General features: G+C 34.3%; 2 protein-coding genes across 2 annotated transcripts; one reads left to right on the forward strand and one right to left on the reverse strand.

Annotated features, from left to right (window-relative positions):
- Positions 1-809: 809 nt before the first annotated feature.
- LOC145048670 (vignain-like) lies at positions 810-2,432 on the reverse strand. Its single transcript, XM_078997247.1, has 4 exons — positions 1,983-2,432; positions 1,604-1,833; positions 1,352-1,492; positions 810-1,254 (listed from the first exon to the last, which is right to left on the reverse strand). The coding sequence occupies exons 1-4, from the start codon at positions 2,419-2,421 to the stop codon at positions 985-987; spliced, it is 1,080 nt and encodes a 359-aa protein (XP_078853373.1). The 5' UTR covers positions 2,422-2,432; the 3' UTR covers positions 810-984.
- A 15,458-nt stretch (positions 2,433-17,890) lies between these two features.
- Positions 17,891-19,744, forward strand: LOC145048678 (vignain-like). Its single transcript, XM_078997260.1, has 4 exons — positions 17,891-18,468; positions 18,550-18,791; positions 18,896-19,036; positions 19,129-19,744. Exons 1-4 carry the CDS (start codon positions 18,018-18,020, stop codon positions 19,384-19,386), a joined length of 1,092 nt encoding a protein of 363 aa, XP_078853386.1. The 5' UTR covers positions 17,891-18,017; the 3' UTR covers positions 19,387-19,744.
- Positions 19,745-20,747: the final 1,003 nt, after the last annotated feature.

Consider the following 20,747-nt stretch of genomic DNA (forward strand, 5'->3'; position numbering starts at 1 on the left):
TAGCATCGATCCAAGAAGCAATGCCTAGTCCACCAAGTTGGAAAAATTGCGTGATTTTGAAGACAAAACGAGAGAAAAACGAGTGAAAGGTAAGCTGTGAATGGCAGAAAGGTAAGTTGTGAATGGGATATCTGCGTTTAGCATTAGCGGCGACGGGTATTAGCGGCGACTAAGGGCAATAGTGGCGACATTAGGGCATTAGCGGCGACAAACGGAGGGAAAACTCAGCGCGCCTTTCCGCTTTCCTTAACAACCGTTAGATTGAAAACAAATCGGACGGCTAGGGTGAGAATGACGCGGATCGCTAAATGAAAGCATTAGCGGCGACAGCCAGTAATAGCGGCGACACGTAACGCGTCATTTACGTGTCGCCGCTATTACTGACTGTCACCGCTAAAGCTTTGTTTTCTTGTAGTGTAGGGTCAGTATCATTAATGGTATAGACGAAGGGAGTAAGGGGGAGGTGCTTAACCCCAAACTTGTCTAATACTTTGTATTAATATTTTGGGTGTCTCATAATTAAAGAACACTAATTGGTAAGACGAGCTCAAAATTGATGATTTTCATTAATTTAATGGTGTTGTGTTGTGTGAGAATGAGATATTTAACTAATTTTTCTAATGTTACATTTATGATCCTCTTATCTATAACCTTGTTTTTTTTTCTTGTTTTTATGATTTATTCATTTTTGAAAAGTTACTTTTACGACCTAGTTTACACGTAACATTATAAATAAAAATTTTGCCAAAAATAAAAAATGACATTTATATTAATATTCCAATAAAAAACAATAAAGAATCGATCTCAAATCAAAATAAGAGAATGAGAGCTGCATCGTTTGCTTAAGCCTTCTTATTTTAAAATCCTAACTTCGTCTCTAGTTGGCGGTTTGAGTTTGCAAGCAATACAATTGGTTTGCAACGGTGTCTTCAAGAGTACGAATAGTAGGATAAGCAGAGCATGATGAAAGTCTGTCTTGTAGATCTAGAGTTCGTGAGTACTGTGTACCATTGGACCCTTCTCTTTATGTGATCCACCGGTGTCGTCAAATGTAGGATAAGCACACCAATGTGCTATGCCGCAGTGTCCCTCCCCACCCTTGCCACGTGCAAGTTTCATGTATCCTTTATCTCCCCAATCTGGTCCCCAAGAGTTCTTAATTAACCAATACTTTTGTCCCTCAGGGGTTTCATCAAATCCAACCACTGCTACAGCATGAATTGGTATCGGCCCACACGATCCCTCATAAACCCCCTGTTAATTCGATCGTATTATAACTAATTATATAAACCAATAATTGAGGATAATCGATGTGAGAGAGAGAGAGAGAGAGAGAGAGAGAGAGAGTTACCTCTTTATAACTTGCGATCTCCTCGTTCCAGTACATGCCACAAGAGGCAGGCTGGTTTGAAATTATTTTAAGAAGATTCTCCTCTGTACCGGGCGCAGGGATATTTTCATATCCATGAACTTCTACTACAATATCTTTTTCCTGCATGGCATTCAAAAAGTTGAGATGATAGTACGTACATGCATGCATGCTATCCAGCTAGCTATAGGACATTAATTAATTACTCCATGGATGATCATCGGTCGTACGTACCTTTTGGTGGTTGCAAGGCTCCTGTACAGGTTTGTATGGATAGTTCTTATCTGTTGTTATACCTCCATTCTTTGCAACGTAATCGAAACAGGCTGTAAAAAACGATCCTGCACATCCTCCGACATTACCACAGTCGAGAAGTTCTTTTGGTGATACTTCGACTAGCTTCTTCGTTTTTATGAAGTTTAATCCATCAAGTGCTTCCGAGGCAGCAAACTGTGCGCACGATCCTGTAATTATAACATATATATCAAAACTGCATCAAATTAATGAAAAACTTACAAGATCTCTTTTGATTTCTGGATAGTAATTTATATATAAAATAAGTATATATATATATATATATAAAGGTACGTGTGCATGCATATGCGTTACGTACCGCAACCTTGTTGATTCCTGACTCTGCCGAGGGCACCATTGGCTTTCCAATCAATCCTGGGAGGGATATCAGTGAAATTACGATACATGAAAGGCTCGGGATCAGTCTGCCGGAAAAGTGGAAGCTTCAGTCCGGTATACTGGCTCCTAAACTCCTCCTTACTCATGCCGGAAAACTTGTTCAACCCTAACTTATATGACTTCTTCGCCTTGTTTGATGCCTGAACAGTTTCCAGGGTAGCTAAGAAGTTGTTGTACTGCTTCCTTTTGGCTTCTACGCTTATACTTTCCATATTGTGGTGGCTCCTCCACCTCTCAAACAAAGCCGACCTACTCTCCACCGTTTCAACCTCTTTATCGTCATATGTGAAGCCCTGCACAACTACCCCTAAACACCAAACCAATGTAACAGAAACTAAAATCAACTTGCGAGAATCCATTTCTTGCTGGTTCAGAGAGCTGAGTGTGAATGATGATGAATGGCAAGTCAGATCTTATAAAGACAGATTCGGTGGATGAAAGGTCACGTACGCGAGTGAAGTACGCTAAATTAACAATAACAAGTATACACGTGTCTAAAAATTGTTGTTGCATTTTTGGTCTAATAAATATAAGGGTTTTGTGGCTCAATTAAGCGAGTGATCACATTTTTAGGGTTTGAATATGGATGTACGTTTTAATCGGGTTATAAATCGCCGCCGGTGATTGTGTTTGACGGTATAGTGTTTAAATGTACTATTTTTTTTAAAAAAATTATTGACTTAAATAAATAACTTTTTTTTATAAATTGTTTACTCCCAACTTAGTTACGGCTTGTCATGTTATTACTTATACCGACATTAAAACACATCTTATCTTATATATTTCACGTTTTCATTTTTTTAACATCTTGAATACCACTTATATCTAACTTAAATTATAAATATCAACATGTTATATTAAAAAAAAACTTATTTGGACACTATAATTATTAATAGTTTATAACCCGTAAATCAAAATTACAAAATTAATTAAATTTTCATTGTAAAAACTTAAAACTATTAACCAATTATTTTAAATAAATTATTAAGTAAGAGATATTTTTTTAATTAAATATAATTATAATCGTTGATTTAAATAAATATGTGGTCTAATAATCTGTATTAATTTTTTTTATTTTTTATTCTAATATTATTAATTTAAGGTAATAGAGTGATAAATCTAAAATTTGAAATGAAAAATCAATAAGTTAACAAGTGACATGCTATTAATTAGTTTGACTAATGAGATGACACGTGACAAAAAGAAAATAAAATTATTCTTTTATTAAAATAAAAAGACTAGTTATGAGACTCATGTATTACATGAGTTAATTTTTTTTTAAATAAAAAGCTAATTATATATGTCAAAATATTTAAGAACTTTGAATTTATAAGAAAATAAAAAAAATAATAAATTATTATAATAAAAATATTTTTTATCTTTTAAATTTAAACAAATAATTAAAATAAATAAAAGAAACTAATGAACTTTAATTTTAAGAATTTTGAAATTAAAAGATAAGTTAATTAATGAAATTAATATCCATTTACTACTATATTTATTTCATTTGTTACATTAAACTATTATGTAAAATTAAATAAAATAGAAAAACTCATAAAATGACACGTGGAAAAAAATAATTCAAAATATCCACAAAATAATATTTGACAAATTGAATAAGAATGTGATAAGTGACAAAAAAAACATTTATTTATTAGAAATGATACGAAACAAGATAAACAATCTTTAGTTTTCTTTGTCTCTAAAAAAACCTATATTTTTGAGGAAATTACTACCAACTGATTTTGTTATAGCATCCTTTTAACAAATATTGATAATTAACTTTTTGTGTTATATATATATATATATATATATATATATATATATATATATATATATATATATATATATATATATATATATATAATAAAAGCTTTTATTTAAGTCTAATGTAAACTTTAGTTATAATATTTCTTTAATGTTATTCTTATGTTGAGGTTGTAGAATTTATCTTATAGGAAAACATTTGCTATATAAATATTTATTGGAGTTTGAAAATATTTTTTTTTTAATGTTGTTGATATACATTTTTGTCAGATTATTATCCTATATGTTAAAAAGTAAATTGTTATACTTAAAAAAAACAAATAAGTCAATAATATACAAAGTTACTATCTTCGTTATTCTTCATTTGTATATGTATAAATTAAATATTGCAAAACACTTAAAAAACAATTTATTAACATTATATTCAAGATAAAAATCGTCTGTTCATAAACAATGATATATATATATATATATATATATATATATTATTAAAAAAGAAACCTTATGACATCATCTAAAACAATCTGGATCGTTAATTGTGTTTTCTTTATATGTTTTACATCCTTAGATCAATTTGCTTACGTCACCTTGATCAAACAAGAAATCAATCCGTTATATTAGGAAATTAAATGTAGGAATTGAATGAAAATGATACTTGAATTCTTTCCAAACTTACAAATACAAAATTGGTTCCTTATTAATGTAAACCTTAATTTTAGGCTCTATTTCCATTCAAAATTGTTTTCCAAATATATTATATATTGAAATCTCGGAAACTATTAATTTCAAATTTTAAAAGTTTCGGATATTTTTACGAATGAAAATGATACTTGAATTCTTTCCAAACTTACAACTACAAAATTGGTTCTTTATTAATGTAAACCTTAATTTTAGGCTTTATTTCCATTCAAAATTGCTTTCCAAATATATTATATGTTGAAATATCGGAAACTATTAATTTTAAATTTCAAAAGTTTCGGATATTTTCATGAACCAATACACTTTCAAGCATGATATCTTCTATTAAGTTTAAATGAGATTTCAATTGATAACCTGCTAATTTTCATCATATTGACTTGTATATATATTTCAAACCTTTTTAATAATCGATTTAAACAAACGTTATGTCATAATTCCCATGTAGAAAACAAATGCAACAAAACTTCAACATTCCCATCAGTCTGATTAGTCGAATAAATGTATGTATTTATTCCTTATATCATTTTAATCTGTAAGTTTGATATTGTTTTCGAAATTATATGTTTTTACTCATTCGTATGGTCCTTGTTGAATACTTATAATTTGGATGTATAATGTTGTTTTTGAATTTTTTTTTTGATGTTGTGTTCGGTTCTTGGTTCAATCTTTTTAATCGGTAACTATGATCCTATTTTCGAAAACAGTAAACTCAATGTTAAAATTAGATGTTATATATAATGAAATTATGATGTTACATGTGTGTATACCTTTGTAAAAAAATCAATAGACAAGATAAGAGATGACATGACATAATATAACAGACGGGTTGTACAAAAGACATGAACGCCCTCATTAGAAAGTTTTTTTTTATGGCTCCGGTAGTAACAAAATAAGAATAAGAAATATACCTTCTCAACAATTGATGTGAGCTTTAAAGTTAAATATAAACATATTGTGAAAGATGAAAATAGGCTCTCGTATTCTTTTTTTCAAAAAGAATCGGTACCTACATGGACAGGTAAGAATGCACGGTATAATAGAAGTGTGCACTCCACTAGAGTCAGCATTTGACCCTGAAATACCAAAAACTCCCCTCAGAACCTTCTAAAAAAATCAGGTATACTCAAGGACCAAAAATGTAATCTACTCTAAACTTAAGTAAAAAAAAAAAAGAAAAAAAAAAAAGAAAAATATAAATTTTGTTGTTATGCTATATTTTTTTAGTTTTGGTTCAAAGGCAAAATGGTGATTTAAAAAAAAAAACTAATAGTTAGGGTGTTAACTTAGGCAATCATAAAAGTTTTATGAAACAGTGAAACAAGGTCCAAAAACTACAACCTGATTCTTTTATGGACCAAAACCAAAAAAATCAACTAAAAACAGGGATCAAATATGTAAATCTCTAAAAATAAATGAAAAACTTTTGTTTTAAAAAAGAATCAGTCCCATACATGGACATGTAAGAATGCACGGTATAATAGAAGTGTGCACTCAACTAGAGTCAGCATTTGACCCTGAAATACCAAAAACACCCCTCAGAACCTTCTAAAAAAATCAGGTATACTCAAGGACCAAAAATGTAATCTACTCTAAACTTAAGTAAAAAAAAAAAAAACAAGAAAAATATAAATTTTGTTGTTATGCTATATGTTTTTTAGTTTTGGTTCAAAGGAAAAATGGTGATTTAAAAAAAAAACTAATAGTTAGGGTGTTAACTTAGACAATCATAAAAGTTTTATGAAACAGTGAAACAAGGTCCAAAAACTACAACCTGATTCTTTTAGGGACCAAAACCAAAAAAATCAACTAAACACAGGGACCAAATATGTAAATCCCTAAAAATAAATGAAAAACTTTTGTTTTAAAAAAGAATCAGTACCATACATGGACAGGTAAGAATGCACGGTATAATAGAAGTGTACACTCAACTAGAGTCAGCATTTGACCCTGAAATACCAAAAACACCCCTCAGAACCTTCTAAAAAAATCAGGTATACTCAAGGACCAAAAATGTAATCTACTCTAAACTTAAGTACAATATATATATATATATATATATATATATATATATATATATATATATATAAATTTTGTTGTTATGCTATATGTTTTTTAGTTTTGGTTCAAAGGTAAAATGGTGATTTAAAAAAAAAAACTAATAGTTAGGGTGTTAACTTAGGCAATCATAAAAGTTTTATGAAACAGTGAAACAAGGTCCAAAAACTACAACCTGGTTCTTTTAGGGACTAAAACCAAAAAAATCAACTAAACACAAGGACCAAATATGTAAATCTCTAAAAATAAATGAAAAAACTTTTGTTTATACTGATCCCCCCCCCCCCCCCCATTTTGAGGTAATGGTGGTAATTGAGCTTCATCACTTCTGCCCCTAATTTGCTCTTTGCTTTATAGTAAGGAATGTTTTTTACTACCACTGGATCATTTCTTGCACGTTCAGGATCCATTGATATAATCCCTGTTGTATTTCAAATTCAATAACAAAATTGTAATTAATTAATTTCTCATTGAAGTTAATAAATTATAAATTTATCTCACTTCCTGATCATCCAAGTTTTTTCATTGTTATAACATCACGAAGTTGATCATATCACATATTTTTCTAAATAAGAAACACTAATATCAACAAAAGAAGCTATTTAATTTTGTAATAAAGTTGAATTAAAAAATAAGTAAATTAATAGATAAGAAATAGAAGAACCTTGTATTACTACCATATTTTATGTTTGACCTCATCACCGTATTTAAATCCTCCCATAATTTGAGGCATTGTGATTAACCAAAATGCAACAATGCGTGGATCTTTCATGCTATCAATAATATGCTGAAATACAAAAGTAGATGTTTTGAAGTGAGATAATTGTTACAAGAGGAAAAGGGGTAGAATCATAATTGGCATTTACCTCATAAGGGTTTTTTGTTTTTTTTTTCATTATGTTGTAAGCTTTGCATGGAGGCTCGATAATTTGCAAAGTAAATAAAACTAAAGGGGTGTTTCTTTTTTCCTTCATTAAACTCTATAGTGAATGACTATATGGATAAAGTGTTCTATACATAAAGATTGCATATAAAGATAAAAAATAAAACGCAATGGATTATGAGAAATCACAAAAAATAAGAACCAAACCTAGGAACCAACATCAAACAAAAACCCTACTTTCTTTACTTCAAAAAAAATCAACATACCAGCATATACTCAAAACCGTAGAAAGAATTTCACAAAAAAAAAGTTATTTCATAAAAAAAAGGGGCCTGAAAAAAAAAGATGGTCGTAAACCGAATAAGACATATCAAAATCAACAAAAAAACGAAGATATAAACATAAATGATGGATCTGATAAATGATTTCTGTCATATTATCCATAAAATAAAAAAGAAGCCATCAATGAATCTTAACATTGTCGATGATAGTGACAATAACTTAGATTAATGAAAAAAAGATCTGATACTAGAGATGAAGTGGAGGGAGATGATTAGCTTCGTTGCAGATTTATTGGTTATAGTTTCTTTATATTTAATATTATGGGGGGTTCTATGTGGTTCATTTTGAAGGAACATAAATAAGTTGCTATTTTTTTGAAATAAACAGTTATATTTCGCAATATAGCCATAAATAACAATGTATTTTGAAAGTACATTGTTAAATGTTGGGTTATACTTGTGTAGACCCATTTTCACGCATGGTTGGCTATATATAGTTGTTTTCCGTATAGCAAGTAAAAAATGTTTGAAGGTACTTATATGTGACAAACAAGGTCATTGAACTAATAAAATAAAAAATGTTGTCTATACAGAGGTCCTTTAACACTATATATATTTACCTATTTTAGTGTAATTTCTACACATTTAAATAATACCAATAACCCTATTTTTTTTTTATATAATTATTTTGTAATATCTATATAAATTTGCATTTTATTTATGTGTTCCCCGCGTTTAACGCGGGTCATAATCTAATATATATATATATATATATATATATATATATATATATATATATATATATATATATATATATATATAGTCGTTTACCCGTGCTAAGCGACGTGTGCGAATAATTTTTTCAGAAATTGGTTTCTATGAGCGATTAATTCTTTTGGACGTTAAATATATGTATGTTTTTGTTTTGATTTAAAAATATATGTATCTTGCTATTTTTGATTAAAAGTACATTTCTTGGGTTAAAAAATAATTTTGCATAAGTTATCATATCGTGCAATAGTGTCGTGTTTTTGTCTGCCACGACACGATTGCTTGTTTTTATCATTGACACAAAAATTATAACACTCGAATCCAGGTTTTTACCCTTCTTTCCCTTGAAATAAACTTTTTATTGCAAAATTGGTCCCTTCCGTACGATGAGCGTACTTATAAGTACGCTTAGCGTATTGAGGTGGAAGGATCGCGAAGATAAACAACATACACGGGGAGTACGAGTAGGTACTTTGGGATCTAAGGTCAAGGGCTGGCATGATGGCGCAACGTGCACTATTCAACATTTTTCCCCACTAGTGTCAGGGACACTCTGATCTTTCAGCAGTCTCGTGCTCGTTCTCTGAAGATACAAGATGCGAACCCTACCTTTGCCGCCTCGGGGCAAAAGCTTGTGTGCTGGGCATTCTCCATGTCTACCACCCAACATCAACTAGTGATGGGATCCCTGACCCCAAAGAACTCAGGCGATCCACACGCCTTAAACTCCCTAAACGAGGGAGCTTGGGCCCCAATCTGGCCTTCATAAATCTCGGCTCAGAAAGACCTGAGTCGCTCCTCCATGATCTTCATGATGCCCTCCTTGACGGTACCATAGATCACCGGGGTAGCGTCAAGTATGCCACGAGTAACCTCGTCTGCGATAAGATCGCGCAACCTCTCATCAATGTGCTAGGCACCCAAGCCTGAACCTGAACCTCGTGTGATCATCACCATCCTCAAATGAAAATATTAAAAAAAAATGATGAGAAATTCGAAGGGGATTCCTCCTCACTGGACTTCTAAGAGCTATCAGGTCTATCTTGAATTCGGGTATATGTCCTGTGCTTTCAGTAGTACGGGCCCAATACTACCTTCCGCACCTACATGTACCTTCCCCAAGGCCATACCTGATATCCCTAATTCATCCAACCACAAATCATGACTTACAAGCACAACACTAATTCATATCCTAGACTATCCTAAGATTTCTCAATGCTTACTGAACCGGAAACTCAAATCAATCATAGCAGGTTGCCTTATGCATGCAAGTTATACATAAAGAGAATCACATAGATTGTCAAATAAATCTTTTACACTAAACCACAACCAAACAAGGAACAGGAATAAGGCAGATTCCCTTATTCTAGGGCTATGTAATCCTAGGCATGTAAAACTTTGAAAGCATACACTTATAAAATAATCCATCCAATCATCAAATTCCATATATATATATACTATAGCATGGCTAAAACAATGAGAACACTTACTTGAGCTCGGCCTATTGCGCGCATTTCACTCTCCTCTTTTACTTACAAAAATTGTTTTCAAGAAAAAAAATTTAGCTTTTGGTTTCTTTTTGAAAAACAATTTTACCATTTCCTTAGTTTAGGTTCCCCCTTGTATAGGGACCTTTTCGGTTAATGGGTTGCTAGCTCATGTTCTTTTTGATTCAGGGGCTACCCGATCATTCGATCTCTTGCGTTTAGCAAGAAGTTTCGAGATGCTCCGGGGACCTTGGATTCCCCGCTTGAGGTGGAGATTACGGATGACCACAGCGTGAGCGCTGCGAGGGTATTTCGAAGGAGTATCCTGGATATGTTTGGTGAGGGATTCCCCATCGATTTGGTATCGATTCCTTTGAAGGGATTGAAAGTAATCATTGGGAGGGATTGGTTGGGGCCTAATGGGGCCATGATAGATTGCGAGCGTCAGCTGGTGAAAGTTCAACCCCCGAGAGGGGGAAATTTGGTTATCCATGGGGAGAGAGCCTCGCATGGGCCAACTCTCTGTTTCGCTGCGAGGGCTAGGAAATTTCTTCAGCAGGGTTGTTCTGGGTTCTTGACTTATGTCTCAGATACGAGGGTGGAGGCCACGTCATAAATGAGTTGGGTACCTATTGTGAGAGATTTTCCCGATGTATTTCCAGAGGAGTTGCCAGGGGTGCCTCCCGAGAGGCAAGTGGAGTTTCGTATTGATTTGGTGCCTGGTGCAACTCCGATAGCCAAGGCGCCGTACCATCTAGTTCCAACTGAGATGAAGGAGCTGTCTACGCAACTTCATGAGCTGCTAGATCGGAGGTTTATTCGTCCGAACAGTTCCCCGTGGGGAGCACCGATCATGTTCATGAAAAAGAAGGATGGGTCACATAGGATGTGTATTGACTATTGGGAGCTGAACAAGCTAACAGTGAAGAACCTTTATCCGTTTCTGAGGATTGATGATTTATTCAACCAACTTCAGGGTGCATCTTGGTTCTTCAAGATTGATCTTCGGTCGGGGTATCATCAGATGAGGATATACCAAAGACGGCTTTTAGGACTCGTTATGGTCATTACAAGTTTGTGGTGATGCCATTTGGGCTCACCAATGCTCCAACAATGTTCATGGATCTCATGAACCGGGGTTACAAACCGATGTTGGATCGGTCTGTAATCGTTTTCATTGATGATATATTGGTCTATTCTAAGACCAAGGAGCAGCACGGGTAGCATTTGATGGAGGTATTGGGGACCTTGAGGAGGGGGAGGCTTTATGCCAAATACTCCAAATGCGAGTTTTGGATGCGTGAAGTGTAATTTATGGGGCACACCATCAACCAAGAGAGAATTTTGGTTGACCCGGCCAAGATTGAGGCGGTAATGCGTTGGGAGGTTCAGAAGAACGCATACGAGATCCGAAGTTTCTTGGGGCTAGCGGGGTACTATTGGAGATTCATATGGGATTTCTCCAAAATTATCGTACCTTTGACCTGTTTGACCAAGAAAAGTGTGGCCTTTCGGTGGGGTCCAGATCAACAAGTGGCTTTCGAGACTTTGAGGTAGAAATTATGTGAGGCCTCAATTCTAGCACTACCCGAGGGATTGGATGATTTTGTGGTGTATTGTGACGTTTCTAGCTCAGGTTTGGGAGTTGTTTTGATGCAGAAGGGGCATGTGATTGCTTATGCCTCGAGATAGCTGAAGCCTCATGAGACGAATTACCCCACTCGTGATTTGGAATTGGGGGCGGTGGTATTTGCCCTCAAGATTTGGAGGCATTATTTATATGGGGTCCGATGTACCATTTTCACTTATCACAAGAGTTTGAAATATTTGATGGATCAACAGAACTTGAATATGATGCAGAGGAGATGGTTATATGTGGTAAAAGATTATGACTGTGAAATTTTGTACTATCTCGGGAAAGCTAATGTGGTGGCCGATGCTTTGAGCAGTAAGATGGTAACTGCTCCGATTCAAGATGTCTGCTTGAGTATGACAATGATTTCACATTTATTGGATATGATTAAGGAGACACATGTGGAGGGTTTGAAAAGGGAGAACTGGAAGATTGAGCGGATTTGAGGGCAAATTCCATTGTTTGTTCGAGATAGCCGAAGGTTATTGACTTAGTGTGGCAGAGTTTGGATCTCGTCATTCGAGGGTGTGAGGCAAAGGATCTTAGAGGAGGCACACAAGTTCAAGTTTTATATTCATCCAAGAGCCATAAAAATGTACTGAGACCTGAGATTGAGCTATTGGTGGCCTTGCATGAAGCAGGAGGTTGCGTGGTTTGTTGAGTGGTGGTGTTCGACCTACAAGAATGTCAAATCCGAACATCAGAGGCCTCACGGCAAGGTTTAGCCGCTGCATATTCCTATGTTGTAGCGCCTCGATTCCAGGTATGAATTCAAATGAAGAATAATTGGCCTTATGACCTACTCGGCGAGTTGGTTGCCCTACTCGCCGAGTAGCAGCGGGAATAAAACGCGTGTTTAGTGACCTACTCGGCGAGTCCACTAAGGGACTCGGTGAGTAGGAGCTGGCAGATGAAACCCTAAATTCTGGTGGTTTTACACCCTATTTAAAGGATCATTGGCCTCCACCAGCCTCCCCTTACTGCTTCTTGTCCCTCTCAAACCCTAAATCGTGTGTGTGTGTTCTTTGGTGTGTTCAAGCTTGGAGGAGTAACCTTGGAGAAGGAAACACTTGGGGTAGCAAGGAAAAGCAAGGCCAGGAACTCGTGGGAAGCTAAGGAATTCCTCAGTCATCACTCTCTGGAAGGTGGTGGAGTTCGTGTTGGACCCGGGAGTTGAGCTTTCTTATTTCCGACGACAGTTGCGAGGTGAGTTATCTTCACTATACTAAGGTGTCTAAGGCACCAAGGCCGGCCCATTGGATATGATATCCTAGTAGTTGTATTATGTTGAGAATGAATTAGTTATGCATGCTAGTTGAAATGCTAGAGGGTAGGTCTGTAGGACTACCTGTGATATTGATTGGTTGCTTGTATGTGCATTATCTGTTACATGTTGATATGTTATGTGGGATGGGTTGAGGTTGTACTGCTCCGTGCGGTAGCCAACAAACCCTAGAGTATTCCAGATATGAGCTGAGCGCCCGGTAGGCATTCCAGACTCATACTGAGGACTTGGGAGCATTCCAGATACGAGCTGAGGGCCTGATAGGCATTCCAAACTCGTACTGAGCGCTCGGTGGCAATCCACATGTGAGCTGAGGGCCCGGTAGGCATTCCAGACTCACACTGTGGGCCCAGGGGTATTCCAGTTTGTTAAGCTGTGGACCCGTTATGTGCTGTTTTGCTCAGTTGGTTATGATATGTTATGGTGTGACATGGTTATGTGGACTGTATGTGTATCGGTATTTCGGGGGTAACTCACTAAGCTCTCGGACTTACAGTTTCAATTTATTGTTTCAGGTACATCAGGGGATCACGGTAAGGCGAAGGCATGATAGTACAGCTCCTCCTATTATGTTATGTTTCTTGGAAAACTCTTATATAAATGTATTTTGAAAACAAAGTTGTAATGTTTTGATGAATCTGACATGTTTTGAAAGTTTAAATTTGTCTTGAATTTTTGGGTGTTACACATGTGGAAATAGGAAGAGATCCCTATGGATTTTATCACGAAGTTACCTAGGATGGCACGGGGTGTGGATTCCATTTGGGTTATTGTGGACAAGTTGACTAAGAGTGCGTATTTTATTCCGATTTCAGAGAGTATCTTGTGACATCCCCAAAATCACAGCGAGAAAAGACCGGTTTCATTTATGCTTTTTAAAATAATTTCATAGTAAATCCATTGATTTAAAAGAGTTGAGGAATTTGTCCCTAAAACACAATATGATAAAATAAAGTTTATCAAAACATTTCTTTAAGAAATGTATTTTCTTATATACCAAAACTCGGGATGTCATGTTCAGATACAAACACAAAAGCATAAACAATAAAACATAGTCCTCACACAGTTACATACAACTACTAGTCTATAAACAAAAATATATTCACAAGTTCTCCAACTTATGCTCTCGCGCCACTACCTGTAATACAAAGAAACTGAGTGGGTTAGGCTTGGGAGTCTGATGAGTATATAGGGTTTTCAACCCACATTAAATAATTATATTTAGTTTCACCAACTAACAATAACCCGATTACCCATTCCTGTTATCCTCACTTTACGTCCCCAAAACAACAACTATTATGAGGGATCCAGTCTAGGACTTTTCATCGGGACGGATACTACTGCAAAGGGGTTTCCTTAACAATAGATGTCCTAAAGGAAACCACGAGGGGGATAAAATACAGCAAATGAACACCCAAGTTCACTACACCTACATGTTATGAGTCTGCCAGCGTTCCACTGAACTGTTTAGAAATGTTCGTGGTCGTCATCCATATTCTGTTGGACAACTAGATCACAATCACATCGAGGCCTCTCATCATTTTTATTTCATCACATCACTATCTACCCATGTTCTACCCAAAATATTTGTAGATAAAAATATAAATATATATACAACATAAAACATGTATAAAACATTCAACCAATATTCATTTCAAATAACACATAACATATAAACACATAGCACGTATTTTATGGAAATACTTCGTATTTATGTGTTAGAAGAAAGTAACTACACACTCACTTGATAAGATGATTATCGGACAACACTACGGTTCTACAAGTAGCAATTCTTCGATGAAACCGGGAGATCTTCACATACACCGGGCTTCTTGCGGGCAGAGCTTCAACTTGAAACTCTTTTCTTCTTGGGATCTTCAGAGCGTCGGGATTCGCTTCGGGTCTTAGGATGATATCGGGGCTTTGGGGGTAGAACTTGCATGTAAATTGAGGTAATATGGGAGATAGAGAAGAAATTTGGCAACCAAACTCAGCTGCCTTCATGTTCTATTTATAGGGTGTTGAACCCTTGATTACGCTGGGCGTAACCCCAGAGTATGTTAGGTGTACTCCCCTATCAACATGTACATTGGGAGTACGCCTCGTACGCTGGGCATACTGGGTGGATAAGACAGGAGGCTTTCGAGGCTACGACGTTGCTCATCCGTGGCCAAGAACACGAGTACGCTGGGTGTACTCCGCATTTCCAAACTTCAAAATTCGTAACTTTCACATACGAGCTCCATTTTTTATGATCTTTGTATCCATGCGTAGGTGAGACTATGCTCTACAACTTTCATTTAGACTCCGTCGGCTAATTTTGACTTTATTTTTATTATATTATTTTTAGTAGCCCGGGACAGGAAAACTCCGTTAGAAATTCATAACTTCTTCATCTGACGTCCGTTTTAATCTGTCTTTCTTCCGTTGCACTACTATCGATGATATCTTCGATTCTCATTTAGATTGTTTCGGTTAGAAATCACTCGATCTTAAATCCGAACTTCGGGCTGCATACTGCTAAGCTGAAACTTAGAAAAATCATAACTTCCTCATATGAAGTCAGATTTGGACGTTCTTTTTATGCACGCTCTCGGTTTAACGAACTCTACAACCTTCGTTTATATCACTAAGGCTAAATATCGGTCTGTCTTAAATTCATTATTTACGTCACGCAGTGTCGTACCGGTTCTGTCGCGAAACTTCGATAGGTCATAACTTCTTCGTTATAACTCGGATTTTATCGTTCTTTATATGTACGGAATCCTTGTAACATATACTACAACTTAGTTAAGATTACTCCTTCTAAATAATCTTCCATCAAAAAGTCATTTTTGATGCTCATTGTCTCTAAATTGACTAGCCTGGATCTACGGGCGTTATATATATATATATATATATATATATATATATATATATATATATATATATATGTATATATATATATATATATATATATATATATATATATATAATTAAGTTCAATTGATAAAATAAAAAAAGTTGAGAATGAGGGAATCATTCTCAGTCACTCATATATTTTTGCCGTAAAAGCCTTCTTCGTACCGGCTGAAATGGGAAAGAAATACACATGTGTTTTCCTACAAAATATGTTTCCTTAAACTATACTGATCATTACCTTAATATATACAAAAACAAAGTTTTTTTTTGTTTTTTATTATTTTTATTTTTAATGAGCTATTTTTATCGAAAAATATTTTTAAATATATCAAAATTCATATTTTTTTATTCTTTATAAATTGATATCCATATTGATATAGTTTTATAATTAAAATTAATAAAAAATATATTTTTTATAATTTTAGCTATCGTTATTCATAAGTGAATAAAAATGCATCAGATTTTACTACAGTACATTCGTTATTCACTTATGAATAAAAAATATGATTAAGTTATTTTAACAATTTAACTATCAATCATATATGAATATAACATATAATAAACATAATATATTCATATTTAAATATTAAACGATGTCTTCACTTGTGAATATTATATAGTATATTCACTTGTGAATATTAGATAATATATTATTCACTTTTAAATATTATATGATATATTCATATGTGAATATTACATAGTATTACATGGTATATCATATGTTAATATTACATAGTATATTCACTTGTGAATATTAGATGATATATTTACCTATGAATATTACACAGTATATTCACATATGAATATTACAATGTGTTTTCACAAATATATATAATTTTATATGTTATTCACATATCAATAATAAACAGACTCGCATTTTTGTTTTGTGTTTGAATAATCATATACTGATTCAGGTGAGAAAACATATTCATGTGTGAATATAACGTGACAATTTAGTTTATGCATTTCATCAAACAGTTGGAGTGCATACAAGTTAACTTTTTTAAAAATGTTAAAAACATGATATGTCGACTATTTAAATCTTACAAAATAATAGATTGATAGAGAATTATATGAATTAAAAAAAACAATTTGATCTTTTTCTAACCTTAATTTTGAAGTTTTATGTGATGATCGATGTTGAATGAATGATATGAAGTATATTTTTAATTGATTATCGATGATGTTGATCTAATGACGTTAGGAGTATAATTAATCATAGATGTTGAATATGTGAGCGTATTCAAGCAGAATTGAAAGTTGGATTAAAAGAACCAAAAATAAATTTTTTGGTTCGTTTATTGACGAACAAAAAATTGAAGAAGATCGATAATTGATTAACACTGGATGACGTTGATGAGGGTTTAATTGAAAAAATCTGAATGATTTTTGAAGGTTGGAGGAGAAATTGGACGATGAACGATCGATTAGGAATGAATTTGAACTTTTATATAATTCTCTATTGTTCGTATTTGAGATTGAAAGTTATTATCATATTTACAAGTTTGTTGTGTCTTTTTATGTTTAAAATAATGTTATGTTTGGCGTACTAGCTGAAAAGCTAACTGTTAGCTGAAAAGTTAGCTGATAGCTTAAAAGCTAGCTAATAAAAAATAGCGTTTGGTAAAACTAGCTGAAAAGCAAGCTGAAATATATAAAATTACATAAAAGGACATGTAAGAGTATGTGTTTCTATAATTAATTAAGAGGTGCATTTGAAAATTAAAAAAAAAAAAACAACCCTCCTAAAAAACTAGTCTAACTAGTTTTTCAAAAAGCTAGCTTATCAGTTACTTTTGGCTTACCAAACACAACAACATAAAAAACTCGAAAAATAAGCTAACTTATGAGCTAGATATGACGTACCAAACACAACCTAAACTCCAATTAGCACCGGCTATTTATAAATTGTAATTTGCAAAATTTATTAATTAAAAAAAAACAGTTAGGCATCCCTAAATCTTCTCCCCTCCCATGGTCGCTGCTTCTCAATCAGATCCAAGTTCTAAAAATTGCAGGGTATGGCATTTGGATTTAATTTTATTTCTATCTCTAAACCTCCATTGTTATTGATTAAGCGTGTTTCATGGGCATAAGTCACCTCTCATCCACTAAGCCTGTAATTAGTTATACGATCTCGCTTTCAATACCCTATTTCCTCGACGTTAACAAATTTGAATCCAACAAACGGAAATGAATACATTAATTTTACGTTCACTTACATTGGTTTTGGCTCTAGGCCTTGTACAGGGCTTCGAATACAACGAGAAAGATCTTGAAACGGAGGAGAGCATGTCCAATTTGTACCAGAGGTGGAGGGACCACCACAACCTGCAGGAAACAACCCACGCCGAGAAACATAAACAGTTCAAGGCCTTCAAATCCAACCTGCAACATGTTCACAAAACAAACAAGATGAACAAGCTGTATACATTAAAGTTGAACCAATATGCAGGGATGACAAACGATGAGTTTATGAGCAAGCATACCGGATTTAAGTCCAAGCGTCACATGCATCACATGTTGCACCAAAGCCAACGCAACGAAGTCAAGAACTTCATGTATGCTGATGCCGTTGATCTCCCTCGGGATGTTGATTGGAGAAAAGAAGCCGTCACCCCTGTCAGGACTCAAGGCATATGTGGTAAGTTCGATCTTTTTGGATTTCATCATCTTTGATTATATATCTTCATCTCGCTCATCTATATATGGATATTAATTACAGGAAGTTGCTGGGCGTTTTCAACGGTGGATTCGGTTGAAGGAATTAACCAGATCAAAACCAAGAAACTAGTAAGGCTATCACCACAACAACTTATCGACTGTGACATTCATGGCGTCAATAACAGAGCATGCGACGGAGGGATAATGGGGGATGCGTTTGAATACATCACAAAGAATGGAGGTATAACCACAGAGGAAAACTACCCTTACACAGGTGTAAATGTTACTTGCAACGCCGCAAAGGTATATATATAGTAATAAATAACGTAGCTCAATTGGGATCAAAACTTGTATGATTAAATCCGTGAATTGATCATTTTTGTAATGCATCCACATATCGATCACAGGCGGCTGATCATGCTGTATCCATTGATGGTTATGAAAATGTGCCTGAAGAAAATGAAGATGCTCTATTGAAAGCAGTTGCCCACCAGCCTGTATCTGTCGCCGTTGATGCTCAAAGTAATGATTTCCAGTTATACGCAAAGGTATACATCTCAAAACTCAACACATAAAATTATTTCCAAACAATTCCATGGTGTTTGTATGAAGATTGAAAAGGAATTGAATGTAAGTGCAGGGGGTTTTCACCGGAGAGTGTGGAACGGATGTTAATCATGGAGTAACAGCGGTTGGGTATGGAGAAACCGACGATGGAGTCAAGTACTGGATAATAAGAACGTCGTGGGGGGAATCATGGGGAGAGAAGGGATACATGCGACTGCTACGTGGAGTTTCTGACAAAATGGGCGTTTGTGGTGTAGCAGTCTATGGTGCTTATCCTATTAAGAAGTCTGATACAAACCCTAAATCATCATTGAACAGGGAAGAACTCTAGAAATAATTAATATAATTTCCTATACATAATACTGTTGAGACTTGAGAGAGATATGTGTCGATACACGAAACATAATTATCCCGATCGAAAACCAAAAGGTAAACTACTTACTTCAACCGTAGGAGTATATAGAGTAAGACAGGTGATGCCGAATTTAAATTTATTTTTTTAAAGATTTTTAAGTGTATTAGATATGTAAAATGATGTTTAAGGAACTTGTATTTTAGAATTGGGATGTCGTATGCATCAACATTATGAAATAACTTATTCGAGATCAGCAATTATATTATATCATTAATATATGGTTTGATAAGAAAGAAACAAAGTACAATCAAAACAACAAACATTAGCAACTTTGCAATCGGATTGCTTGGTATGCATACCAGGTTCATGGCATGGTGATTACAATGGCGAAGTGGCACCAATGGCGGATTTATAGCTTTGAAAGGGTATGCAATTGCATACCCTGGTTAGTTACTAGAAGTACTTATATAGTCTTTATTAAAAAAATATATTTATATAGAATGTTTAATAATGCATACCCTTCTCAAATTACTTGCATGCCCAAATAACAATTCCAACCTAAGAAAACAACAATTCAGCACAACTACATTTGATGTAATAGAAATTTCTTAAAAATATTTAAATTCTTATAATTAATAAATGGAACCAACGAAAAAAAATCCCACAAAATCTACATTCCTAATCAAGTTATTATAAAAAGTTACAAGTTTTTGAATTCATGTTTAATAGAAATTCTAAATTCGTCACATTTTTTTACAAAACCAACTAAAAGTTTGATAACTATAAGTACTCGACGACAGCATTTGTAAACTTTACTCTCGATGTTAAGTGTTTTCTATCATTTTCTTTACAAAAAATTATTGATTAAAATTTACTATATAATTGCACACACTAATTTATTTTTCTAGATCCGTCTGGTGGCATAGTTCATGGTTGACCCGATGTGGTCTCAACCACCACGCACAATGCGGAGGGAAAGAAACTTGACGTTGTTTTTTATAAACTATATTTTCCATGTAAATACTACTCAATTTTTTTTTTTGAAACGGCAAATCTAACCTACTCTTAAACTACACCTTTATTTCACATATGTCCACAATAGGACTTGAACCCTCAACCTCAAGGAGGGAGAACAACACCGGATACCTTTACACTATAACCTTTCATTCTATACTCTCTAAACATTTATTTGTCTACTACTTTTTCGCTCAACCCATAGAGCAAAACCCGAACACACCACTAGATATTACGATTCACCGAGTGATACATAACTTGATGATTATGCTACATCGTTCACCAATTCTACTTCAAAACCTTTTCCAACATCCATTTCAATA

The sequence above is a fragment of the Lactuca saligna genome, chromosome 1 (genome assembly GCF_052625555.1).
Source record: "Lactuca saligna cultivar CGN05327 chromosome 1, ASM5262555v1, whole genome shotgun sequence".
NCBI lineage: Eukaryota > Viridiplantae > Streptophyta > Magnoliopsida > Asterales > Asteraceae > Lactuca > Lactuca saligna.